Here is a 23,295-nt window from a genome sequence, read left to right on the forward strand (position 1 = left end):
TGTCAACCTAATACAGAATAGGCCTAAGCCTGCATCATCTATAACAAAGCAACCTGGGCATCCATGTACTGTCAGACTATTTGAAAATATGTTGCAAAACAAAACTAGAAATTGAAGTTTAAGATGGAGTGAGTTCCAACTTTAACACCCTTGCCACCCAACCAACTCGCCATACTTCCTTCTAAGGTCAGCATTTCTAGTTCAGATTAGAAGACATATGTGTGCATATAAGTTCTGCAGACAACATTTTTTAGGGCAATGACTTGCAAGGCATAATTTTTCAGTATACACAGCAGTGGGAATGATCAAACCGAATTCTTGTTCTCTTAAAGTAACAGAATATTAGGTCCATCCATCTCAGTGATCAGCTTTTTATATCACTTGTGGCTTTTTTATTAAACTTTGCCTTGAAAAACAATTCAGTTTTAGATTGCTTAGTATTAGTGAGCAAAAGATGGGTTACAGGTTAAATTATCTCACTAAAAGCCCAGAATGACATTAGCTTGCTTGGCTGGTTTTTACAGAAATTGTCCTACCCAGGACTGTTACTTTAGCAGGAGAGCGGTCACATTACAGATCCAAGGTTAGGTGTCAAAAGGAGCCCATTTATTGAAGAGTAAAACTGTCTAAGGCTGTGATTTGCTACCAGTTCTTAGTTTTCCGGAGTGAGCTAACAGGACTTGTGCGGGAATACCCACCCACATAAAGACCAGTGATAAGTGAGACTAAATGTAAAACAAAGCTCAAATCATATGCACAGGGGTCTTACTCAGAAGATCAGACGCATATAGATAGAAGTTGACTCTAACCCCTCTAGTCCATGACATGGATGCCTGCTAATCTGTCAGAAGAGTGCTTTCTGGGAGAAACAGACATTTGATGGGGTTACATAGCAGCTAACATCTCCTTTAAGACCATTTTTTCAGGCTTCTCCTCTGTGCTGGAACCCATTAATGATTCTCATATCAGCACCACTGATGTTTGTGGATAATAGCTGCTTTGGGACCAAGGGGGTTAACAAACTCCTGTATACTAGGTTTCAATTGGTCTTAGCTCCTATTGCTTGGGATTCAGATGTCAGAGACTTCTGGGTGATAAAGCTTCATTATTTTATTCGCTGTACTACTCATGTCCCTTCTTATCTATTCAAGTCACTTCATGTTTTTAGAAGAAAATCTATAAAGGTAGTATCTTGTCAATACGTCCAAGAACCCTCCCTACAGTAGAAGAGATGGAGAAAGTGAACTACATCATATTTGCTCCACATTTCTTTCCTGAATCAGGGTGATGGAACAGCTCAGATTACACCAATGTTTGAATGAAAATGCCTATCTCATCACCCAAACCCATTTCTCTCTTTGTGGCTGTTCTCAACCAGTTCCAATGCCGCAGGTCTACATGAAAACACATCTGTGTTTATCATCACAGTCTGTTGATGTGCACAGCCCAGGGATTTAAAGGACAATGTCTAATTTCTGTTCCCCTGCTTATATGCTTTGTGACTTACAATTTATATTTACTCATGTTTCTTCAACTTTAAAATCAGCGACTGGTATTTCACTGCCTGAATAGAGTCATAAATGGCCTAATGTAACAACAGTATGAAACATGTTTTACAAAGGAAAAGGATTGGTTTTACGGCCAAAACTTATTTTTGGTCATTTATTCCACTGGAAGATATGCATATTCCATTCCAAAATGTTGACAGTGCTCTAAGGCTTAAAAAGAATGTGCACATTATAAAATATAAAGTTTTTTACATGGTACAGAGTTGTGAGATTTTCATAGACTTTTCAGTCATTAAGGGGTTGACACAGCTGTCTGAATCTGAATCAAAAGCTACCAGTTACGGGAAAAGCCAAACATTTACAGTAATTTCTGCCAAATTATTTTCTGTGCAGCTAGATGGCTCCTCAATTGCAGAATTGCTGCCTTTCTTGTAATCACTGATTTTTTTCTTTGTTTTCTGCTTCTTACCAGACAATGAGTCTATGGCAAAGTATTGGATCAAAGAAAAATGTGAAGTGTTGCACTATTGCCACAACACAAAAAGAAATGTAACATGTAAAAATTTTACAACCAACATTCAAACATCTCCCCTCCCATCAGTGCTGCCTCTTACTTCCTCATTTGGAATTCTTTCTTACTTCTCAGAATAGCAGACCAATTAATTTAGGTTTTCCCTAAATGTAATTCTCTCTCATCTTGCTACTTCTGAATTTCCTCTCACTTGGCCATCCCCTTTCTTCTGCAGTATTATCCATTGACTCACCTGCTCACTTTGATCTTTGTTATGCCTCCACATCAAGCAGCTTTTCCCCTGAGTTAAACAGGATTATTCATTGCAAGAAAAAAGGAAATGCTTTCCCCCATTATCTGAATCATTTTGAGGCTTTGCATAACTGACCTCCTTTAATGTTTTGTTTTATCAAACTCTTATTTTTCTCTTCAGGGTAATTTTCCTGTGAAATATTCAGGTAGGCCTAGCTAAATTATGAATGTCAACATGTACTCTGTAAGGAATTGCCTATTATGCTGAACCAACCCATGCTCTCAAACAGGAGTTTCAGGTTGTATTTGCAACTGCATCTGTTTTTTTGTAGAAAAAGATGTTTTTTTCTGATTTACGTAACCAAGATGCATACAAACAATTTGTGTGTTTGTCAGATGTGAGATTTAACGACATTCAAAAATATTCTGGAGTTGGAAAAAAAAAATCACTTTGAATGAATTTTAAATCGCCATATATTTTCTCTTGATGTCATAGTGAAGTGATGGTGAGAAACAGTTGTTTCTCTAAAAACATCTCTAAAAGCATGAATAATTTGCAGCATTCTTAAAATGCTATGAATACAGTATGTAAATAAAGCACTCTTGGCTGCTTCCTCTGCTCTGATCACTGTTTTTTTTCCCCTTTCTTCAGCTATCCATTCTCTAGTCAGCAGGCACTGTCAATCTAAGGTGTAGAGAATGATTTTTCTTCTTCATCTCTCGTCTCCTTCATGACAGAGAGTAAAATGCCTTTCTGTGCAGGTGTGCACTGCGTTCTCCCTGCTGATTTGGTGATGTTTCATCTCTCTCCAGACAAACACAAGCTAAAAACCTGAATATATTTCAGATCAGTCTTTATACTCTGAAGTGGTTGAGGTTGACCTTACTGTAAAAAAATAAATGTTCACTTGTAATATAATATTTTGGAAATACTAAGTACAGCCTGGTGCTGAATAACTATTCAAATTCAGTCCTGGGCCCTTATACTGGCCTTGAACAAAAGAATCTCTTCTACCTCAGTAGAGTTTTCACAATAAGTGCTAGAAAAAAAGTGGTGTGGTAGGAGGGAAGGACTCACTTTTTGGTTAGAAAAGTCATTAAAATAGGAACTGCATATGCTGGTATTTGGGAGGAATTTTTATGTCCTGTGATTTATTTCCCCAAACACTGTTTTAAACTATTTTAAAACATTTTTTTACATTAATTCCCATCCTATGACCTGGCAAATCTGCAGTTACTGATTACTGTGGCTGCTGACTCTACCTACTGCTTTTTCTTCTCATCCCAGGAGTAAAATCAACTTTGTCCGTGTAGAGTACAAACCTGTTTGCAGTGTAGCAGCTTATACTGATGAAGATTTATCATCTATATATCCAGCTAGGCCTGACTTAGAGAAGACTCTACAAAGCAAAACAAACAAATTTTTGTGTCAAGGAATTTCCTACAGGTCTATATGACTTGCTCACCAGGGCACTAGAACTGCTTCTGCCTGTCTTCTTCACAAATCCTGCCCTCTCCACACATGATAGGTCTGCTTCACCCAGATTAGTGAGGAAGTGTGAACAGTTATTGACAAACGAGGCAGGGGAACAAGTTGTAAGAATTCAGAAATTTTACGATTAGAACCTGTTACAACCTATTACAACCTGCTCCTTGTCCTAATTATCTCAGTGCTCCTGCCACTTCAGGGGTTGTCTTACCTATGACTTCATTTGCTTTCCGTTTGACCACATCTTCCCTCCTCAGCATCTATGTGACATATCCTCTTCTTAGCTGGTCCTTTAAGTTGGCAGCTGCCATTAAGGAGACCACACTGTGTACACATCTATGGACAGCTGTGATTTGTATTTCTAAGGTTACCCTGCATTTATATGCATACAGAACTTGAGAAATCCTAAGTGGGAGTGTAATACCTGTGTTTCTCAGTGTGTGAATAATTTCTGAAAATCTGTTTGGTATTTGCTGCTCTCAGGTAAGACAGTATTACCTGACTTTGCCTATAGAAGTGCAATGCAGTATCAGTGTAAAGGCAGGAAAACAACAGAATGCATCATATTAGGTTAAACTGACCCTGCTGAGCCAGAAACTATGTAGAGGAAAGAGAAAGAAAAAATAATCTGTCAAACAGGAATGGAGCTGGTGCTAAGCAGAAAGCAGAGCTGTTTTAAAATGAAAGCTTCTGATAGAGTCTAAAGTCAGATAATCTCTTCCCCCTGCTCGTCCCAATCCCTGCTCCCCACCTCTCCCCACCTTGCTTTCTATCCTGATGCTTTTTTTCCCCCGTCTCCTTGGTTTTATACCTGATTTCTACCTACCTTGCCTGAAAATGAGGTTTCTACCTGCTGGACTGTAATTATTGCTGGCAAGTACCACAGTGTGCTGCAATCATTGTGCTTGCAGAGAATGTCTGTTTTGGCTCAGTGAATTCCCAGTGCATTTTTCTAGGAAGAATTAGGACACAGCTAGCTTTTTTCCTGGAAGTTAATCCTGTTCACATTAAGATACTTCAGTAAAATCTGCAATGAAGTAGAGGGAAGACCTTTCTAGTTTTGGGATGAGAAGGGTGTCTTTGAGTCTTTTCCTACTTTTAAGGGCAAACCTCATGCATTTCACTCAGATTTTGTGGAGGCAAATGAGAGGTAGTCTTGTGACACAAGGGTTTGACTGCGGTCCCAACCATCTCCTCCTGAGAGGAGCCCAGCAGAGCTAGTGGTCCTTGTCCAGCTGCCCCCAGAACTGAAAAGTAGCTGCTATCATCTACTGTACTTTGCAAGTAGATCACTATGGGCGTATCAAAAGAAATGCAGATATTAGAGTTACACTTAGCAAAAATCTGGATGCCTGTCAACACTGTTTTTGCAGCTAGTTGATGCAACTTTTATTGGTAACTCAGAGGCATTTTTGTCTGTTTCAGATGTGTTTTCATCTGAAGATTTAACTCTTTCTTCACTGTGGTGCAATACAGTTTTGTATTTGTAACGCATCTTAACATCAGCTTCTATTATATTTGTAAAGAAGAAAACGAGAAGAAAAATATATTTATAAAAAGCTTGATGTTGGAAGTCACAGTTGTTCACAGAGGTGCCTTAGGCAATTACCTGAAAAAGTCATTTCAAGCCAATAAATAGTATGAACACTGAGGAAAAGAAGGAGAAAATCGAAAAAAGACCAACCCCAAAATACCCAAGGTGGTGGCAGGGGAACAGAAAAAACTGTTCTTTTAAAATAATTGAGTTTAACACCAACAGTTGAAACTACCAGCTACATGGAAGTAATAATGTGGCCCAGATCCCTGGGAGAAAAAAGTATACTTGATTTTTGGATTTTTTTCTTCTTTGAACATAAATTGTTTTTCATCTCAAAAGAAATAGCTGAGTAGGGTAAATGGTAGTTTTTCTGTCTAATGCAATTTCATTATGCTCAGAAAAATAGAAAACCATTTTATATATACAGTTTGAATCAGATCAGCATAAAGAAAATTTCACAGTTTAAACTAATCTTCCTTTTTTCACAGCAATGCAAAAGACTGACTAGTGATAGTCTAATAGTCCCCCAGGGCTCGGTTTTGGGGCCACTCCTGTTTAACATCTTTATTGATGATCTAGATGAGGGGATCGAGTGCACCCTCAGTAAGTTTGCAGATGACACCAAGTTGGGTGGGAGTGTTGATCTGCTCGAGGGTAGGGAGGCTCTGCAGAGAGACCTGGACAGGCTGGAGCGATGGGCTGAGGCCAGCTGTAGGAGTTTCAATAAGGCCAAATGCCGGGTGCTGCACTTGGGCCACAACAACCCCCAGCAGCGCTACAGGCTTGGGGAGGAGTGGCTGGAGAGCTGCCAGTCAGAGAGGGACCTGGGGGTGTGGATTGACAGCTGGCTGAACAGGAGCCAGCAGTGTGCCCAGGTGGCCAAGAAGGCCAATGGCATCCTGGCTTGCATCAGCAATAGCATGGCCAGCAGGGACAGGGAAGTGATCTTGCCCCTGTACTGGACACTGGTGAGGCCGCACCTCGATGACTTTGTTCAGTTTTGGGCCCCTCACTACAAAAAGGCCATTGAATGACTCGAGCGTGTCCAGAGAAGGGCGACGAAGCTGGTGAAGGTTCTGGAGCACAGGTCGTACGAGGAGCGGCTGAGGGAACTGGGGTTGTTTAGTCTGGAGAAGAGGAGGCTGAGGGGAGACCTCATCGCCCTCTACAGCTACCTGAAAGGAGGGTGCAGAGAGCTGGGGATGAGTCTCTTTAACCAAGTAACAAGCGATAGAACAAGAGGTAATGGCCTCAAATTGCGCCAGGGAAGGTTTGGACTGGATATTAGGAAGTATTTCTTTACAGAACGGGTCGTTAGGCATTGGAATGGGCTGCCCAGGGTGGTGGTGGAGTCCCCATCCCTGGAGGTGTTTAAGAGTAGGGTCGACATAGCGCTGAGGGCTATGGTGTAGTTGGGAACTGTTAATGTTGGGTTGATGTTTGGACTGGATGATCTTCAAGGTTTTTTCCAACCTAGACAATTCTGTGATTCTGTGATTCTGTAATACTGCAACTCTTACCCCTTGTTTTCTTTTGACAGGGTACACATGTCTTAAGCATGTATTACTTTTTAACCCCAACCTCTTGGGTTTTATTTTTAAATAATTATATATCCTGGATTTCATATACACACCTTGCTATGTTGTTTTTCTTCTTATTTTTTCACTAAAGTTGTACAGAGGCTAGGACTCAACAATAGGCTTAAACGGGACTACCATAGGTCTTCTTAAAGGTGAATGGCTCTTAGACACTGTCTCTTCTTTTCCTTTAAAGAAAGGTTTTCTTTTTAATTGGTAATGAGTTATTAAGTGGGTTTATAAGTCTTTAATTTACTGTTACTTTTGCATGTCAGTGGCAGACATTCATCCAGCAAGAGGTAGCTGGGAATAGAGTTTACTGACCCAGATATTTTCCTTTAGCACAGCAGTTTTATATGGATTAGTGCAATAGCATCTGTAGTCCATTCTAACAGGGCTCTGGTCAACGTCCTATTTTAAAAGCACCAGTGTGTTGTTTCTCAGTTCTCTGCAGTGATTTACCCACCAGAGTACCTGTAAATGGCAACTAGCAAGATGTCAGATACAATGACTCTTGAAACTAGCTGAATATTGCAAAATTCTTACCTGTTAATTGGGGGAAAAGAAATCACCAGAAAAGCAGGTCTCCAGCAAAACAGACAGTACGTTTTTTGAGACCTAGAGGTATTGAACATTTGTAAGTGTGAAGTCTGCATAAATACTTTAGGATGTGTCCCTGTTCCCTCATGCCTCTGACTGCAAAAATTAAAGGATACTGGCAAAACTACAAAGGCTGTATATGTAAAGAAGTAAATCCATATTTTAGGAAAAATTACTGTCTCTTCATAACCGTACTCATAAAATGCAGAAACAAAATTCATGCTTTCTTTCTGGAAAGGTGAAGAGAGCCTTTAGCATAAGGCACTTTCATCTCATCTAACAACAAATTGTATGCTTCTCTGCCTCTCTCAGTGTTTTACAAAGCTTGTTTATTTTCTCTTTTATCCGCATTTAAATGTGAGAGGAAAAAACAAAGGGACAGCGTTGGGGGCTGCATTTCCAATAGAAGTTGTGAGAAAAGTCAGGGGGAATGTGCAGCTCCCTTCACTAACGAGTCATTCAAGCACAACAGCAGTCTAACATAAAGCTGCATTGGATAAGCAATACAGGTCTGCTCGAGATGCTCAGGGTTCCTTACAGGCTGCTTGTCTGGAATAGTAGCAATATTCCTGCAGTCCTGATGCCTTGTTTCTGGATCATTAATAGTTACTGAAGGAGAAAAAAAGCTGCAGCTACGTGGTTTGATAATGATCTGGTTTTGACAGGTAAAACAGAAGTGGTGATGATACAAATGCATGCTGCAGCTTTAAGCCTCATCTTCCAAAATTCGTTTTGCAGAGCCATGAGTGCTGAAATATTTTTCTTTAGCCATTTAAAAATAAATGTCACTATACTCAAATACCTCTGACATGCAGTAGTGAAAGAAACGAACACATCTGGCAAAGATACAAGGCAAACAAATTACATCTGAAGAATGCTGCAGATCCGGATGAAGATTTTATCAGCAGAGATAAATATTTTATCAACAGTGTGACAGAGTTGTCTCCTTGCCTAATTACAGTGCAGTCCTATTTTAAATCCTCCACTTTGTAAATGAACAAATACATTGGTCAAGTTTTAGCGCAATAGTGAAAAGAAACAATCCATCTTCCCAAAACCATGACAGGGCAAAGACCTGCCTATGAGGTCCAGATTGATAAAAAGCTGTTGCACCTGGTTGGGAGGCAACAGTTCAAAGGATGACTAGCTGTGAAGAGTTTCTCAAAAAAACTTCATAAAGTAGTAAGGTGTTGCAGGTTGTCCAAGATCATCTTCAGGACCTGTGACAGGAGAGTGTCACAGGAGATGAGTCAGAGATCACTCAGACAGATCTGATCTAGTAGTTAGTTGAGTTCTGATCAGCAAATTTATGTATGTAAAGCGTTTAATAAGTACAAATGTATTGGTGGTCAATACTATTTACTGCACTTAAAGTTAGTATGGGATACAAAGATTATTGCATAAACTTACTATACATATCTTAAATGTTACATGCATGCAAAAAAATGTCACCATCAATGTCTGGTGTCAGGTAAAGGATCTCTCAGCCTCGAGGGGTAACCTTGACAGTCGTCCCTACTCAAGAGGAGTTCGCCAGACAGCCAGCTGCTATGGAGGGAGAGCTCAACGGGCCCTGGTGGCTGCAGAGATTTATAGTGTAAAGTGGTTGATTCATAATGGTTGATTTTCTGCTGTGTTCATGCACTTTCGCCTGCTTATCAGCCTAGTCTCCAGCCAAACTGTTTTTTTGGATTTAGTGCTGTGTTCTCACTGTTAGCCTCACACAATAGGATTAACTTTGGTTAGGCCTACTTGCTGAGCATCTGCCTGGACCAAAGTTCAGTTAGTTCAAACAGGAGGAGCACATTCGTCACAGAGGGAAATCAGCCATGGATAGTTACAGTTAACTGAAACCATAAGGAGAGGCTGAACATATCTGTTTACCATCCTAAATGATTTTGTACATTCAGAGCAGGCAAAAGTCCACAGTATCAACTGAGTCTTTGAGCTACTAAATCACAGCATTTTGAAATAAAGTATCGTGATATTTTACTTTGGCTCTGTCTAAAATTCTAGTTCAGTCTTGAGCATGACCCCCAAAAAGATAATAATTCTGGTATGAGTCTGAGCACTCTTTCCATTTCCATCTATTTTCTCAATTATTTATCTTCTTTATTTTACTACTTGAATTTCACTAGACCTCTTAAAAGTAATAATAAAGTAAGTTACTGTGGAAAGACAGCCTTTTTATTTTAATGTAACTAAATTACCTAGTTCTATAAAGCAGCAATTTGTTCAGCTGAAGTGGGTTTATTTTTCTGAGGCATGCAGGGAAGAGAAGTTGGAAATTTAGGGTTATATGTGACCAATACCTGCAAAGTGCTTCCCTTAGTTTTCCTGTGGTGGTAAACTGTTCAATGCTTGCAACTTATATGATGCCTTTTAATTAAACTGAGAATTCACTGAGCATGTGTTTAGTTTCAGATGTACTTTGTTCTTCCACTGAACTCCTGTTCAGGAATTTTAGTCCCTGATGTGCAGACTGCTTCACCCTTATCTTTAAAGGAGAAGGGCATTTTGCCATGTGATGGTGTCACAAGCCCAGTGACATAAACAAGCATTAGCTGATCTGCTTGCCAGGCTGTCATGCTTCCCTTCAGTGCTATGGAGATGCCTTGTTGCTGCAAAATTTGTGTAGGAAATTTCAAAGGATTTTGAGGATGTTATGATCAGACTGTTACGTGGCAACACTGTATTCACCCACCTATTGTCAGCACCTGCCAGAGCTGCCCGTTGAGAAGGGAGCTGTTTCTCTTTCCCACTGGGTAAGGGAGGAAGGTTTTCTCTTCCTTCTTTCTGCCTTCTGACCTGTCTGCCTGGCTGCTAACCTCTGTGGCACAGTTCATCATCTGTGGCATGGGAAGTGCATCATAAGCATGTACAGTAGAGGGGCTGATATGATTCACTCACATTTTAATTGTGTTTTGAGATGAAATGTACATAGAAATGTGTATTTCCTCCCACATTACCTGCGCTCTACAGGTCAGAGGAGCAGACTGCCTGCACTGCAGGGAAAGCTTCCTTGCCAGTCATTGAGGACATATGAAAAACAGTATGAAAAACATCAGGAAAAGCATCAGGGAACACTTCTTTACGGAGAGTGTGGTCGAACCCTGGAACAGGCTTCCTAGGCAGGTGGTCAATGCCCCATGCTTGTCAGTGTTTAAGAGGCATTTGGACAATACTGTCAATAATATGCTTTAACTTTTGGTCACCCCTGAAGTGGTCAGGCAGGTGAACTAGATGTGCATTATAGGTTCCTTCCACTGGAACTATTCTATTCTACTCTGAAAGTTGTGGTAGGGGGATACATATCAAGTGGTTTGCCAGAAACATCTGTAGATTCCAGGGGAAGAGAGAAAATAGATCATTAAAGTATCATTTGCAATATTTATGCTTTGTCTCAGGAACACTTTGAAGAGTCAAACTAAGTCTAATTTGAAAACAGTCTACTTCCCAGAGGGGGAGGACAGCTAACATAAATACTTTCTCACATTAACTGTTTTAGGCATCATCTAAATCAACTGACTGACTGACCTAGCCAGTTTCCTATTACTTCATCCAGTTTGCCATTTCAGTCTCTAACATGCTGTGCTACTGTCACTGATGCCAAAGTCTCTTACCTCCCTTCAAAACTGCTAGAGCTCTAAGTGTCAAGTGAAGGTAGAATAGGTGCTACATGAGGTCTGCACTGGATTTCTTGGGATACACTTTGCAGGGCTATTTCAGCTGGCAAACTGAAGCTTGTCACCAGTGTTGTCTTAGCCTTGACCACTTTATATATCTCTTTTGCCCATCACAGTACACTGTTCTTTGTGCCCTGATGTTTGCTGACCTCTGTCCCAGATGCTGCTGCAATTCAGTGATGTTGTATGTGTAGGAATCTATGAATGTGGGAACAACATATGCTGCTGAATATGAATGTAAAATATGTTTGCACAATTCATAATTAAAAGTATTGCTTATTTAAAAAAAAAAATGAGGCAGTCCATACTGGCAAAGGGAAAAAGAAAAACAGATAACAGGTATTCAGATCATAATTATGAAATAGGTTTCATCATTAGTAAAGGAAAGGCACTAATAAAAAACTGCAGTCTCAATTGCTTCACAAGAAGCAGAGGCCCAAGAGCAGCTATTGCCATGGCAGCAAAAGAAGTGAGGGGATTTACACTTCTATGTTTCAGTGCAGTCTTAACCAAGAGTGAAGCTGTTTGAAAGAACAGCCCCACACATCCATTCTTATTCTTTATGAATTATGTATCTCATCTCACTGCCTCAAAGCTTATATCTTACAGTGATAGGTCACCGACGACACATAGCTAAAGATGTTTCTGAACCTGTTAGAAGCCTAATTCTTGGATTATTTATCTAACTTTCTGCTATATAAAATCATGAGTTTGAATAGGTTGCTCATTTCAGTTGAAAATATTCAATGCCATATGCCATAAATTAGGTCCACAATCTATAATACACCTAATTCCTCCTAGTAATGTATTGGTAAAATTAAATCCAATGTTACTTTAATACAAGAATATTCTTCATCTCTAATTTCACCCTATAAGTATCACTGAAGACTTTTCTTCCATATGCTCATTAATACAATTTCTATCTTTAGCAAATTTTATCTCACAAAAAAATACTGTTAATCCTATCTGATAAGCTTCTCATCAAATGTATAAATTAAGATCATCTTGTAGCTATCAGAACATTTTGAGATCCAAATGATACTACCCTGATTTAATTTCTTTTAAAAAAAATTACCCTGGTTTCAATAATGGTATTGTCTGTTAACATTTCAGATCACAGTATTTCGCATGGGATCAGAAGGACACCAGGATATTGATTTAGCTATCCTGACAGCATTACTAAAAGGTAATGGAGTTTCACTCCACAGTGACTCTGTATTGATCCAGATGGATTAACTTTGTGTCTCTGCTGTACTGAAACCTGCATTTATTGACCATATCTACTGTATCGAGACAGTAAATTTCTAACATGAAATTGAAGTATACTTTTTGCTCTAACCGCTTTATACAAATCCAGCTCTTTCTTTACTGCTTAAAAAGCTACTGTTTTTCCTTTCTGAATTTTTATTCTCCACCTACAATTGCTAATGCATCACAAGAAACATCAGTGGTGACCCCCCACTAGTTATCTGAGAAGATTAGTACTCAGAAGAAGATAGCCAAAGAACTTCTCAGACTTAGATTGTCTTGGTGGCTAGTAGAACATCCAGAAGGATGTTATCTCCCTTTAGATAAAACTGGCACTATTGTCAAAGTAAAATGTTACCAGTAGTCATCCTAGGAAAATCTGGGAACTGTGTGGGATTCCTTACAGCTTCCACTGGTAGAGCTAAGAACTCAGCTATTGGGGTGGTAGGAGTTTTAATCTTAAACTTCACAGGTAGCTAAATCTTTCTAAGCCATTACATGTTACACTTACACTCTTAAAAGATTGTCTTACAATAAATCTGCTGTTGCTACAATTTATTATAAACCCTGGTCTTGCAGACACTTACACCATTTAGCTCCCTTCAAAATATTATATTATCAGGTAATTTGATATCTGCTTGCAAATACAGAAATGTGAGATTTTAAAGGCCCTGAAGCACATGTACTTACCTGATGAAGGGTCAAGGGCTGGGAGGGTCTAGCCCTCCATTTGTATGGTATTTCCCCAAATGGGATTTTCACAGATCACATGTATCAATCACCATGGTCATCTTATTGCTGTCTGGACTGTTTCGTGCTATGGAGTACAGACCATACTGATTTTAAAAACAGAGAACAAGACATACCAAACAATTTTAAAGAGAAATCTGAGAAATACTAGGGAATGGACTTCCAAAGGTGATGGGAAAGTTATACTTCATGGGCTCATTAGCAGTTGTCATCATGCTGTTGCCACCCCCACACATGAATAAGAGCATACATAATGCCATGTAGCAGACCTGAATTAGAGTAATGACAAAAAAATAATTGTTTTAGTGGGTATTCAAAAGGTAGTGGGAATTATTCTTGCTCAGCCTTCTTCTCAGTTTCTTCCAGTGCAGATTCACAAAAGCTGTATGAAGAGAAAAGGGAGAAGGTCTGACTTCCTAACTTTCACCTAACCAAGGAAAACAGTATTTTACCTTTTACACAATTATTAATCCCATTTCAAAAATGTTAAATTTCAAACATTTCAGCTAATTTCAAACATTTTAAACAAAAGTATGAACAGGAGGACTAAACAAGCACTGGGCACTTCAAAAGTATGATTGCAACCTGATAGCTACCAGCCAAGGAAATTAGCTGGAATTATTTTGCTCCAGTAGCTTTTGTTTCTTTAGGCTTGTATAGTATTGCTTTCTCCACTTCTTTTGCTCATTTTGATCAAGGTAGCAGTTGTTTGTCCTGCATGTAGCATGACTATTTTGCTGCTACCTCTGCATAATTAAATCTCAAGGCATTTTGAACATCTTCACTCAGAAACAATATTAATCAAGGTGAAGAAAGGAAAAATAAATTAATTCAAAGCAAGGAACAAGAATTGCATCCATCACCAAATTCCTCTTTTCCATCCTTCGGAAACATTTAAATTGAGGATTTCATTTTTATCTTAAATATAACTGGATCCTTCATTATCTTCCATGTAAAGTGTATTGTCTTCACATTTGCTCTTAAGACAATCACTGAAACTACCGCTCTTGATTTCTGTTAGTAACATACAAATTGTTTTAAAATTGTGATTCCACTTTTTCTAGGTATTTTTTCAAAGTTTGAATCCCAGCATAGATCCCTTGAGAGTCTTTTACCACCTTGAAAGCTGCTTCTTGGAAGCTGAAGAAAATAAATCGTAGGCCTGGGAGGGATTGTTTTCTGTTTGAAACGTTCTTTTGCAGTATTTTACATGAGCAACTGTACTATGGTTGCAGTCTGGGTATATGAGTAGTCCTGTCTGAGCTGGAACATCCATTTTGCAAGTGCCTAATTGGTCCTGTCATCTTAGTAAAATAAAATTACCTTCCCTCTTCCTAATAGTAGTGCAAGACATCATAGTGAACTTCTGTTAGCTCAGAAGGTGTCTGGATGTGTGTAAGTAATTTTGACATTTCCTTTCATGCTTGTCTGACAATCTTGATTTGATGATCTGCTGATGGCTTGCTCAAGAGCCAGAGGAACTAAAAGTAACACCTAATCTTCCCTGCTCCTCAGCACCTTGTGACTATGAAGGTACTCAAGATTAGATTTATCAGATGCCTCTTGTTAATCTGAGCTTTCTGATCACAGAGAATGAAATTCCATGTAACTTTTTAATCAGTGTGTGCAAAAATGAGCTCTCTTGTCTCAGGCAAGTCATACCTTATTCATAGCATGTCTTTGTATAAAGGTTCTGGCCCACCCTGAAAGAAATAATGCCTTTCTGTAAATATACTCCATCAGGCTGATCAGTAGTTGGGTTTTCCATCGAATCAAGAAATCTAAGGTAGCAATGCTGAACCACATGTCTGTTGATTTACTAGTAAGCAGATCTGAAGTCTGGGTCTGAATTATCCTGAAATTTATAAATTTAGATTCAGGAATTAATCTTTTTCACCTCTTGAGCAGTGTATGAAAAGGGGGCAGAGAAAAGTATGAAATTGGTGAGTGATTATTGGTTACTTTTTCTCAGTCTCACTTATGAGGATTATACAGTTCTTGCTAGCTGGTGTTGAAGGTGCCTACCAGCTAATTACCAATCCCACCCTGGTGTAAGTGATTTGTTCTGGGAGCAGGAGGAGGACAGGGATTGGGAAACACAAAGTATCGTTTCCTGCTGGCTGTGTAAACTAACTCTTTTTAAACCAGCATCAGGCACACTGCCAATGCAGGAACTCTCCTGGAAAGGATATTCTACAAACCCCAAAGCCTGCACTGAATATGAGAGATTATTTTCTTATTTGTTTTTATGAGTCACTTGTTTAATCTTGTCAGCAGATCTATCTTTCTTGGAAGTCATCTCCAATGAAATAGGGAATGGCATCCAAACTGGTTATCAATTTACATTGCATGGATGTCACAACAGCATATGGCTTGTGAGTTGGTTTTTTTTTTTAATTTTGAGAGACTTGCAAATGTGGGAAGCAAATTTCCAATTGTGTGAACTTGTAGCAAGTAAGTTTATTGATACAGTTTAACTGCGGTCTCTTGAACAGTTGGAACTCAAACAGTAATGGATTTTGTCCTTTTGCAGCTGCTAATTGAGCAGAAGGCATATGACAGGGAAGTTAAAGACAGCATATGGAGATGTTCTAAAATATAATTGCTTTGAAGCGGCATCAAAGATCCTAGTTCACGAAGCTGTTGCAATGTCTGGAGCATACTAGCAGCACTAGCCATGTTTCAGCTGGTGCTCCAGAAGCTTCCTTAGTGCAATTGTTAGCATTGGGAAGGAGGTGCTGTGTGGTATCTGCATATTGTAATATTACTGCCATGTAACCATCTGAGATAGGCCATGTTATATTAATGCAGATCTGATGTCTCTGCACGCTTTCCAGCCTGTAAGTCATGATTCATACTCACTGAACAGCCATCATGTAGTATGAGGTGGTCCTGGAAGGCAGTGTCTGCCAACCATGAAATCACTGACACAGAAGGATTTCAGAGTTAGGCCAGATATCTCGTTACTGCCCTTTCAGTAGTTGCTATCAGCTTTGTTATTGTCAATTGATTTGCTAAATGCGAGGAAGATATTTGTAGCAAATGCAGTGGAAACATAGTCTTTTCACCAAATAGCTGCTGAAACAGAAGACGGCGTAAGACCTGCTGAGATGCAGAGCAGAAAGTTAACTTGCATTGCTCTTTTCCCTAATCTAATTTTTTTCTTTAAATGGTGATTCAAAGAGGACTCTGACATACTTAGAAGCAATGTGGAAACGAGTCTTCAACAACCATTTCTGTCTAGATAGATCAACTCTGTGTCATTTCAGCTTTCCAGATTTCTGAGCACTAAGTATCATAGACTATCCCAGGAGAATCCTTTAGAGGTTTACATTGATCACAGTAAACTTTAGCTAGTATAGAAAAGCCTGTGGTCTATCTCTTCAGTAATCTGGGATCCTGTGAGGGCACAGGTCTGATGTGTACCCTGGCTCTAGGATACAAAGCCAAGTTTATGGTCACAGACTTTATCATCAAGGAGTATTGCATTTTTGATCCAAGATATTGGATAGATCATCTGATTTTTTACCAGAAGAATCTATGCAAGGGATCCAAGCACTCCTGGATGGTCACCTAAGAGCATAAAGTTAACACCTGCAGGGACTAACAGCCATCCCAGATCTCCTTCTTGTTCATTCAACTTCACACCATCCTTGTATTGTCTATGTATATCCAGCAATATCTATAGTGAAATAAAATACTGCCCAATCAATGCATTGCATCCCAAACTTTTCTTCTAGGAGCAGACAAAGGGAAGGAAGAGTCCCACTGCAAGCATTAGTCATATTGTCTTAAAACATTCTTTTGAAGAACATACCTTAAGGTCAGCCAGACACCAGGATACTGAGTAAATATTACATAGACATTAGTCGTATTGCCTAAAACCCTATTTAAAGCAGTAAGTGTACGATGATAATTAAAATAATACAAGACCACTAAGCAGAGGATCTTTCCATGAGATGGGATGAAACAGAAATGCAGCAAGAGGAAGTGCTGATTTCTCACTACTGACAGTGCTAAGGGCCTAAGAGGTGGTTCCCATGTGATCCTGGTATTGAGTTGATGAGATCAATAGGCTATTAACTCTACCTTATTTTTTAATTTCCCAAATATCCTTTGGCTTTGATTTGGGTACACTGCAATGACGTTCATGAGTGAGAGGAGTTCTCGAAAGGTTACTTTCTGGATTCTTCTTACTGACTCAAATCCATTCTCTGTGGCACCGAATGCAATCAAGGAAATGATTTAAAGGAGACAGTGTCTTAAGAAATCCCACTTCACATTTGTTCTAGGGAGTTTTTCTTATATTAATGGAATTATTTTTACTTCTTAATACTGGATAGAATTCCACCTGAAACAGCCTGACTACTTCCTTTTTCATTTGAGTCAAAAGTCATCAGTCCATCCTGGAATAAGATCGATTAATCAACATCTGCAGCCCATATGCTGCTCTGTATAAACTTCTATAGCTTTTATTTTTCTTCTCCTCTTATGTAACACCAGTGTAATCCACATTCACGTGAAAACCACATAGGGACAACAGGAAACAGGAGAAGGGTTCAAGGGCTTTCCAGCAACAAACCTCACTCTGGGAGCAGCCATCCCACCATGTGCATCAGAGCTCCAGCATACAGACATGTGCTGCCCCGTCCATACCCTATCTGGTGGACTGGTTTGGACCTGAAATACAAAAAACACCTTGAGAAACCATACTTTTCCTTCAGCTACCAAACTGCTCTGTGAGACAATGAAATGAAGCATTATAGTAAAAAGCACTGAGAAGAGCATCATCTCCAGGAATGCACATGCACTCACAGGAAAACTTGCCCACTGCTGGCAGCCTTAAACACCATGGAGGAAGGTGGCAAGGACAGAGACTGGACCATGGCTTGCTTTTCCCTCTGCTCAATATTTGGAGCAATAAGCATGCTCAAAGAAAACAATTCCGATGAACTGCTGGGCTTGGGGGCCTTTTTGGAGATGCAGCCACTGCCTCATGCACGTGCCATTTGCTCTTTCACATGATCAGATGCACCAGAAGGCCCTGTGTTCACCCAGCAGCTGGGTCCTTCCTAAAGCACAAAAAGGTCCATGAATGCTGGGTCACCCGACAGAAACTAGGGAAGTCTCCCTGCTAGGGGTCAGAAGATGTTCACCTGGAGCCTCTATGGTTTGGCCTGGGTTTTGGCTGAAGTGGGAACAGTGTAAGTAGCCTACTTCTTTTCCAAGTCCATCTGATCCACTCGATCCAAAATGGTTTCTAACCAGGCTGCACCCCTGGCTACCCAGACTGTAGGCTGCAGTCAGTTTAGGAAAATCAGGAGGTAGAGCTCCCCCATCACATGTGCAAAAATAGCGCAAGGCTGCAGGATCCCCGTCACTGCCCCTGGGTTTTGGAGTTCACCCATGTGCCTTCTCCAGTGCTCACCAGAGAGCTTGCCTGAGCACCTGTTGAAGCTCTCGCTTCTTTTGCAGGCACATGGATGGGAAGGAGGAGATCCAATGACATTGTGAGAAAATTTGTGCTTCTGTGAGAGAAAGAGGGAGAGCATTATTTGTTCTCTATACTTAAATTATACTATACTTAAATTATACTATAACCACTGCGAGTAGTTTTTTTCTGTTTTTATAAACAAAACTAGAGACCTTTTTGCCCTTCCCAAAGGTAAATATTTTCTGTTCTTGAATGTTGCATATTGCTTGTGTAAGAAGCTCAGAAAGGTTCAGATGTTGTTGGCAACCCCCATGAGGTCACTTGTGAGGGCTTTTGTCTGTGTCATAGTATATAGCAATGAGAAACTGAGTCTTATGTAAGTCATGTTTCCTCTGAATTATCCTGAAATTCATAAATTTAGATTCAGGAATTAATATTTTTCACCTCTTGAGCACTGTATGAAAAGGGGGCAGAGAAAAGTATGAAATTGGTGAGTGTAAGTATGTTTCCTCTTATTCACAGAATGGTCTTTTGCTGTTTTCGCTGTTTTTTCTTTCTTCATTTCTTTCTGCTCCTGCATCACCTACCTTTTTATCAGAGCTCATTTCTGTAATAAACTGAAAGTGATCTGAGTGATCAGATGGTCCACCATCTCCCAAATAATTGCTGTAGATATTGCCAAGTATTTGGCCAAGTTTCATGGCAGTGAACTGACTGCAAAGTTGAGTTATGAAATTAAACTGTAGGCTAAGCTTCCCAAAGGTCTGCTGAACTGATCCTTCACAGAGAATTTCATCAGCCAGCATGTTATGCTGTTTTGTGTGCCTCCAGTTTCAGAGTCCACTTTCAGTTGAAACAGTATATGATTTTGAATAGTACTGAAATGGGGACAGAAATGCTTTGAAGTAATGAAAAGCTATTGTTTGTCCTCACTTCGTGATATCAGTATAAAAATTAATAAAGACAAGAAAACAGTGGAGGTATCAGGCCTTTAAAAAATGAGCCTTTATACAATCACCTGATCACTGCAAGCAGCTTTGTAGTTAAAAGTCAAAGGGCCCTTTATTTATTTGGTTGATCAGTTCATTCAAGCCAGTTCTTACTGTGACACTGAAGTACAAATACAGTTTTATTATTGCAAATCAGCTAATAACCATGAAATCCTTAGTGAAATATTAAAAAAGCACAGCAGGGTGGGAATGTCCCACAGTGTCCATTAAAACTACAGGGAAAAACGTACTCTCCCTTCCAAAAAACAAGCAGCTCCAAACCCATGTTATCATCTGCATAGTTTCTTACTTAATTTGGATATATTATACCTTGACACCAGCTTTAGAGCATGCTTTCTTACATGAATACTGCATGTGTGAAGGGAAATCTGTCCCACCAAGACCCCTCAGTACAAGTAGAGAGAGGAGAAATTCCTATGCTTGTACACAATCCCCACCTTATCAAGTGGGAATGCATAAAAGATGTGCATCAAATACACGACCACTGAAATTGGTGGTGTCTGCGTGAGTTGAACCTGTTTGTAATTAGTAGATGCACATGTGTGTATATGTGTGCACTTGTGTGCATACGTGTGTATGTGCATATTCCTGCAGCTGGATCAGCATCCCTCCTGGCTTCTGCTCTTACTTCCCATCTGAGAGGAGGGAAATCATTTCACTCCACTGCAAGTTACATCTGCCAATATCATGTGTACCTACTGTATTTTTCAAGGGTGATGTGAGTAAATAATTTTGGTTATGAGAGAATCTGAGAACCATAGATTCACATTTGAGAACCAGTATTTTATTACAGGGACAATGGAAGGTTTGGTTTTGTTTTAATATGAGATCAGCTGCAGAAATTACATGGACATCTATCTGTAAGGCTTCTGACAAAGAGGAATTGCCATGGTAGTCTGTTGACTGAGTCTAAAGTATGTCTTGTTTCTTTTTTCTCCTCCTCTTCTCCCTGCACCCCTGTCTGTATACACAGGAGCTAATGCATCTGCTCCCGACCAGCTGAGCCTGGCCTTAGCCTGGAACAGAGTAGACATCGCCCGCAGTCAGATCTTTATTTACGGGCAACAGTGGCCGGTACAGTATATATACAGCATCTTCTACTGAAAACACTTTAAACCCTACACAACATTAAATCCATTCTGTTGGCGGCAGTGGTTTTAACAGTTTAAAATATACTGAGTCATGCTCCCAACCAAACACAAACTTCCCATTCACAGCTACTGAAGGAGGGCACGGTTACAAAGATGTTATATGCTCTCTTCTTCAAGGAAATGGTGACATCTAGCGATGCCTTAACACTGAGAGACCACACCCTTAAAGAAACGGGAAGCAACACATGTATACTATCAAGCAATGATTCCACAAGCTGAGAAAAACAAGTATCTGTTTACAGTCATGCTACAATGTTAAGCTATAAATTAAAGGAAAGGCAAAACTTCTTTTTGCTCTTCAAGCAATAGGTTTTTATATACAAACACAGAATTTGATGATGATCGGACATCAAAAATATACTGCACAAATGTTGGAGGTCATCAAGTGGACCACAAGAGCGGATCAGCAATGTTACCACAGAAGTGCTGTGGCTCCAAACCTGAGCTGGTGTTAATTTCATGCCCAGTGGTGCTCTGCATCAATCTGCCTGCTTCGCGTCCACCTCATCCTAGGCTCCAGCTGCCACCTGTGGGGACCAGCTCCCTGGCCAACACTGTTCCCCTGGGGGGCACCGTGGGCAGAGACTCTCTGCAGGAGTGGGAGGGCTGTAAGTAGAGGGGTTACTGAATGCTGTGTGGGGCAGAGGAGGAGTAGTCAACTCCCAACTTGTGCTGTAGTTTTTACAGTGGTAGAAATCACCCACAAAAACACAGAAGTACTCTGTCTCTACCTGTAGCTCCTTAAAACTCACCATATCTTCATTCAGAAGGTTTAATTGCATCACAATATTCATTACTGTGACACTTGTTTTGTCACTGTCATGAAAATTTCATATGCTATCATTACATAAGCATTTACAACTCCCCATGGAAAAATTATAACAAAAGGAAAAGCTTCTGCTTTCATACCCTTGTTTTAAATATAATTTCTGGAGCTTCTTGCCCCTTAAAGCTAGTTTCCACTCCTTTTTCAGTTATGGAGTGAAGAGGACTACTTATCTTGTCTTCAATATTGGGCACAAGTATGCATCAAAACATAGGAGGGATTTTAACTGTACTAAACTGTGCTTATTGTTATCTCTCCATCACCACATTGTAGCAAAAAATTTGCGTAAATTCTGCAAGCTGCAATCGTTTTGCAAGCTAAAACCTGAAATTACGAGATAATTTCTCATACTTCTTACTCCCCTCAACCAGCAAGAGATAGAAAAGAAGAGGCTTTGCATATGATGACCTCTTGTATTTGGCTTTTCAAAGAAATGCCAATTGTGAAGCTATTTCTGCTCTTAGGTGTCAAAGTTTCCCTGAGTTTCCACCCCATGAACAGAGGAAAAAGCTAGTAAAGGCAGAATCAAAGTGAATATGTGTGCACATAACAAATATCACAGAATCACAGAATCACAGAATCATTCAGGTTGGAAAAGACCCTTGGAATCATCGAGTCCAACCATCAGCCCTACTCTACAAAGTTCTCCCCTACACCATATCCCCCAGCATCTCATCTAAACGACCCTTAAACACATCCAGGGATGGTGACTCCACCCCCTCCCTGGGCAGCCTATTCCACTGTCTGACCACTCTTTCTGGGAAACATTTTTTCCTAATGTCCAGTCTGAACCTCCCCTGTTGCAGTTTAAAGCCGTTCCCTCTTGTTCTGTCACTAATTACCTGTGAGAAGAGACCAGCACCAACCTCTCTACAATGTCCTTTCAGGTAGTTGTAGAGAGTGATGAGGTCTCCCCTCAGCCTTCTCCTCCTCAAGCTAAACAGTCCCAGCTCCTTCAATCGCTCCTCATAGGATCTGTTCTCCAGGCCCTTCACCAGCTTCATTGCCCTCCTCTGCACTCGCTCCAGCACCTCGATATCTCTCTCGTATTGAGGTGCCCAAAACTGGACACAATACTCCAGGTGTGGCCTCACCAGTGCAGAGTACAGGGGGACTGTCACCTCCCTATTCTGCTGGTCACACTATTTCTAATACAAGCCAGGATGCCGTTGCCTTTCTTGGCCACCCGGGCACACTGCTGGCTCATGTTCAGCTGCTTGTCAGTTAGAACCCCCAGACCCTTCTCTTCCAGACAGCTCTCCAGCCACACCTCCCCAAGCCTGTAGCCATGCAGGGGGTTGTTGTGGCCCAAGGGCAGGACCTGGCACTTGGCCTTGTTGAAGCTCATCCTGTTGACATTGGCCCACCGATCCAATCTATCCAAGTCTCTCTGTAGAGCCTCCCTATCCTCATGCAGATCGACACTCCCACTTAACTTGGTGTCATCTGCGAACTTACTGATGATACACTCTATGTCCTTATCAAGATCATCAATAAAGATGTTGCACAGAAACGGTCCCAACACCGAGCCCTGAGGAACACAACTCATGACCGGCCACCAGCTGGATTTAGCTCCATATACCAAATATAAATAAATATAAAATATATAAATAAATATAAAATATATAAATATATTTATAAATTATATTTTTATAAATTTATAAATTTATATAAAATATAAATATACCAAATATAAATAAAATGTTCATCAGGAAA

At 40.1% G+C, this 23,295-nt stretch overlaps 1 protein-coding gene across 1 annotated transcript in view; it reads left to right on the plus strand.

The window, feature by feature from the left end:
- Positions 1-23,295, plus strand: part of TRPM3 (transient receptor potential cation channel subfamily M member 3) — a 307,424-nt gene that overhangs the window by 216,195 nt on the left and 67,934 nt on the right. Inside the window, exons 9-10 of the mRNA XM_074855487.1 lie at positions 12,274-12,346; positions 20,576-20,676. Of these exons, the coding sequence (XP_074711588.1) occupies positions 12,274-12,346; positions 20,576-20,676 (174 nt within the window). The remainder of the gene's footprint in view (positions 1-12,273; positions 12,347-20,575; positions 20,677-23,295) is intronic.

The sequence above is a fragment of the Strix uralensis genome, chromosome Z (genome assembly GCF_047716275.1).
Source record: "Strix uralensis isolate ZFMK-TIS-50842 chromosome Z, bStrUra1, whole genome shotgun sequence".
Classification (NCBI taxonomy): domain Eukaryota; kingdom Metazoa; phylum Chordata; class Aves; order Strigiformes; family Strigidae; genus Strix; species Strix uralensis.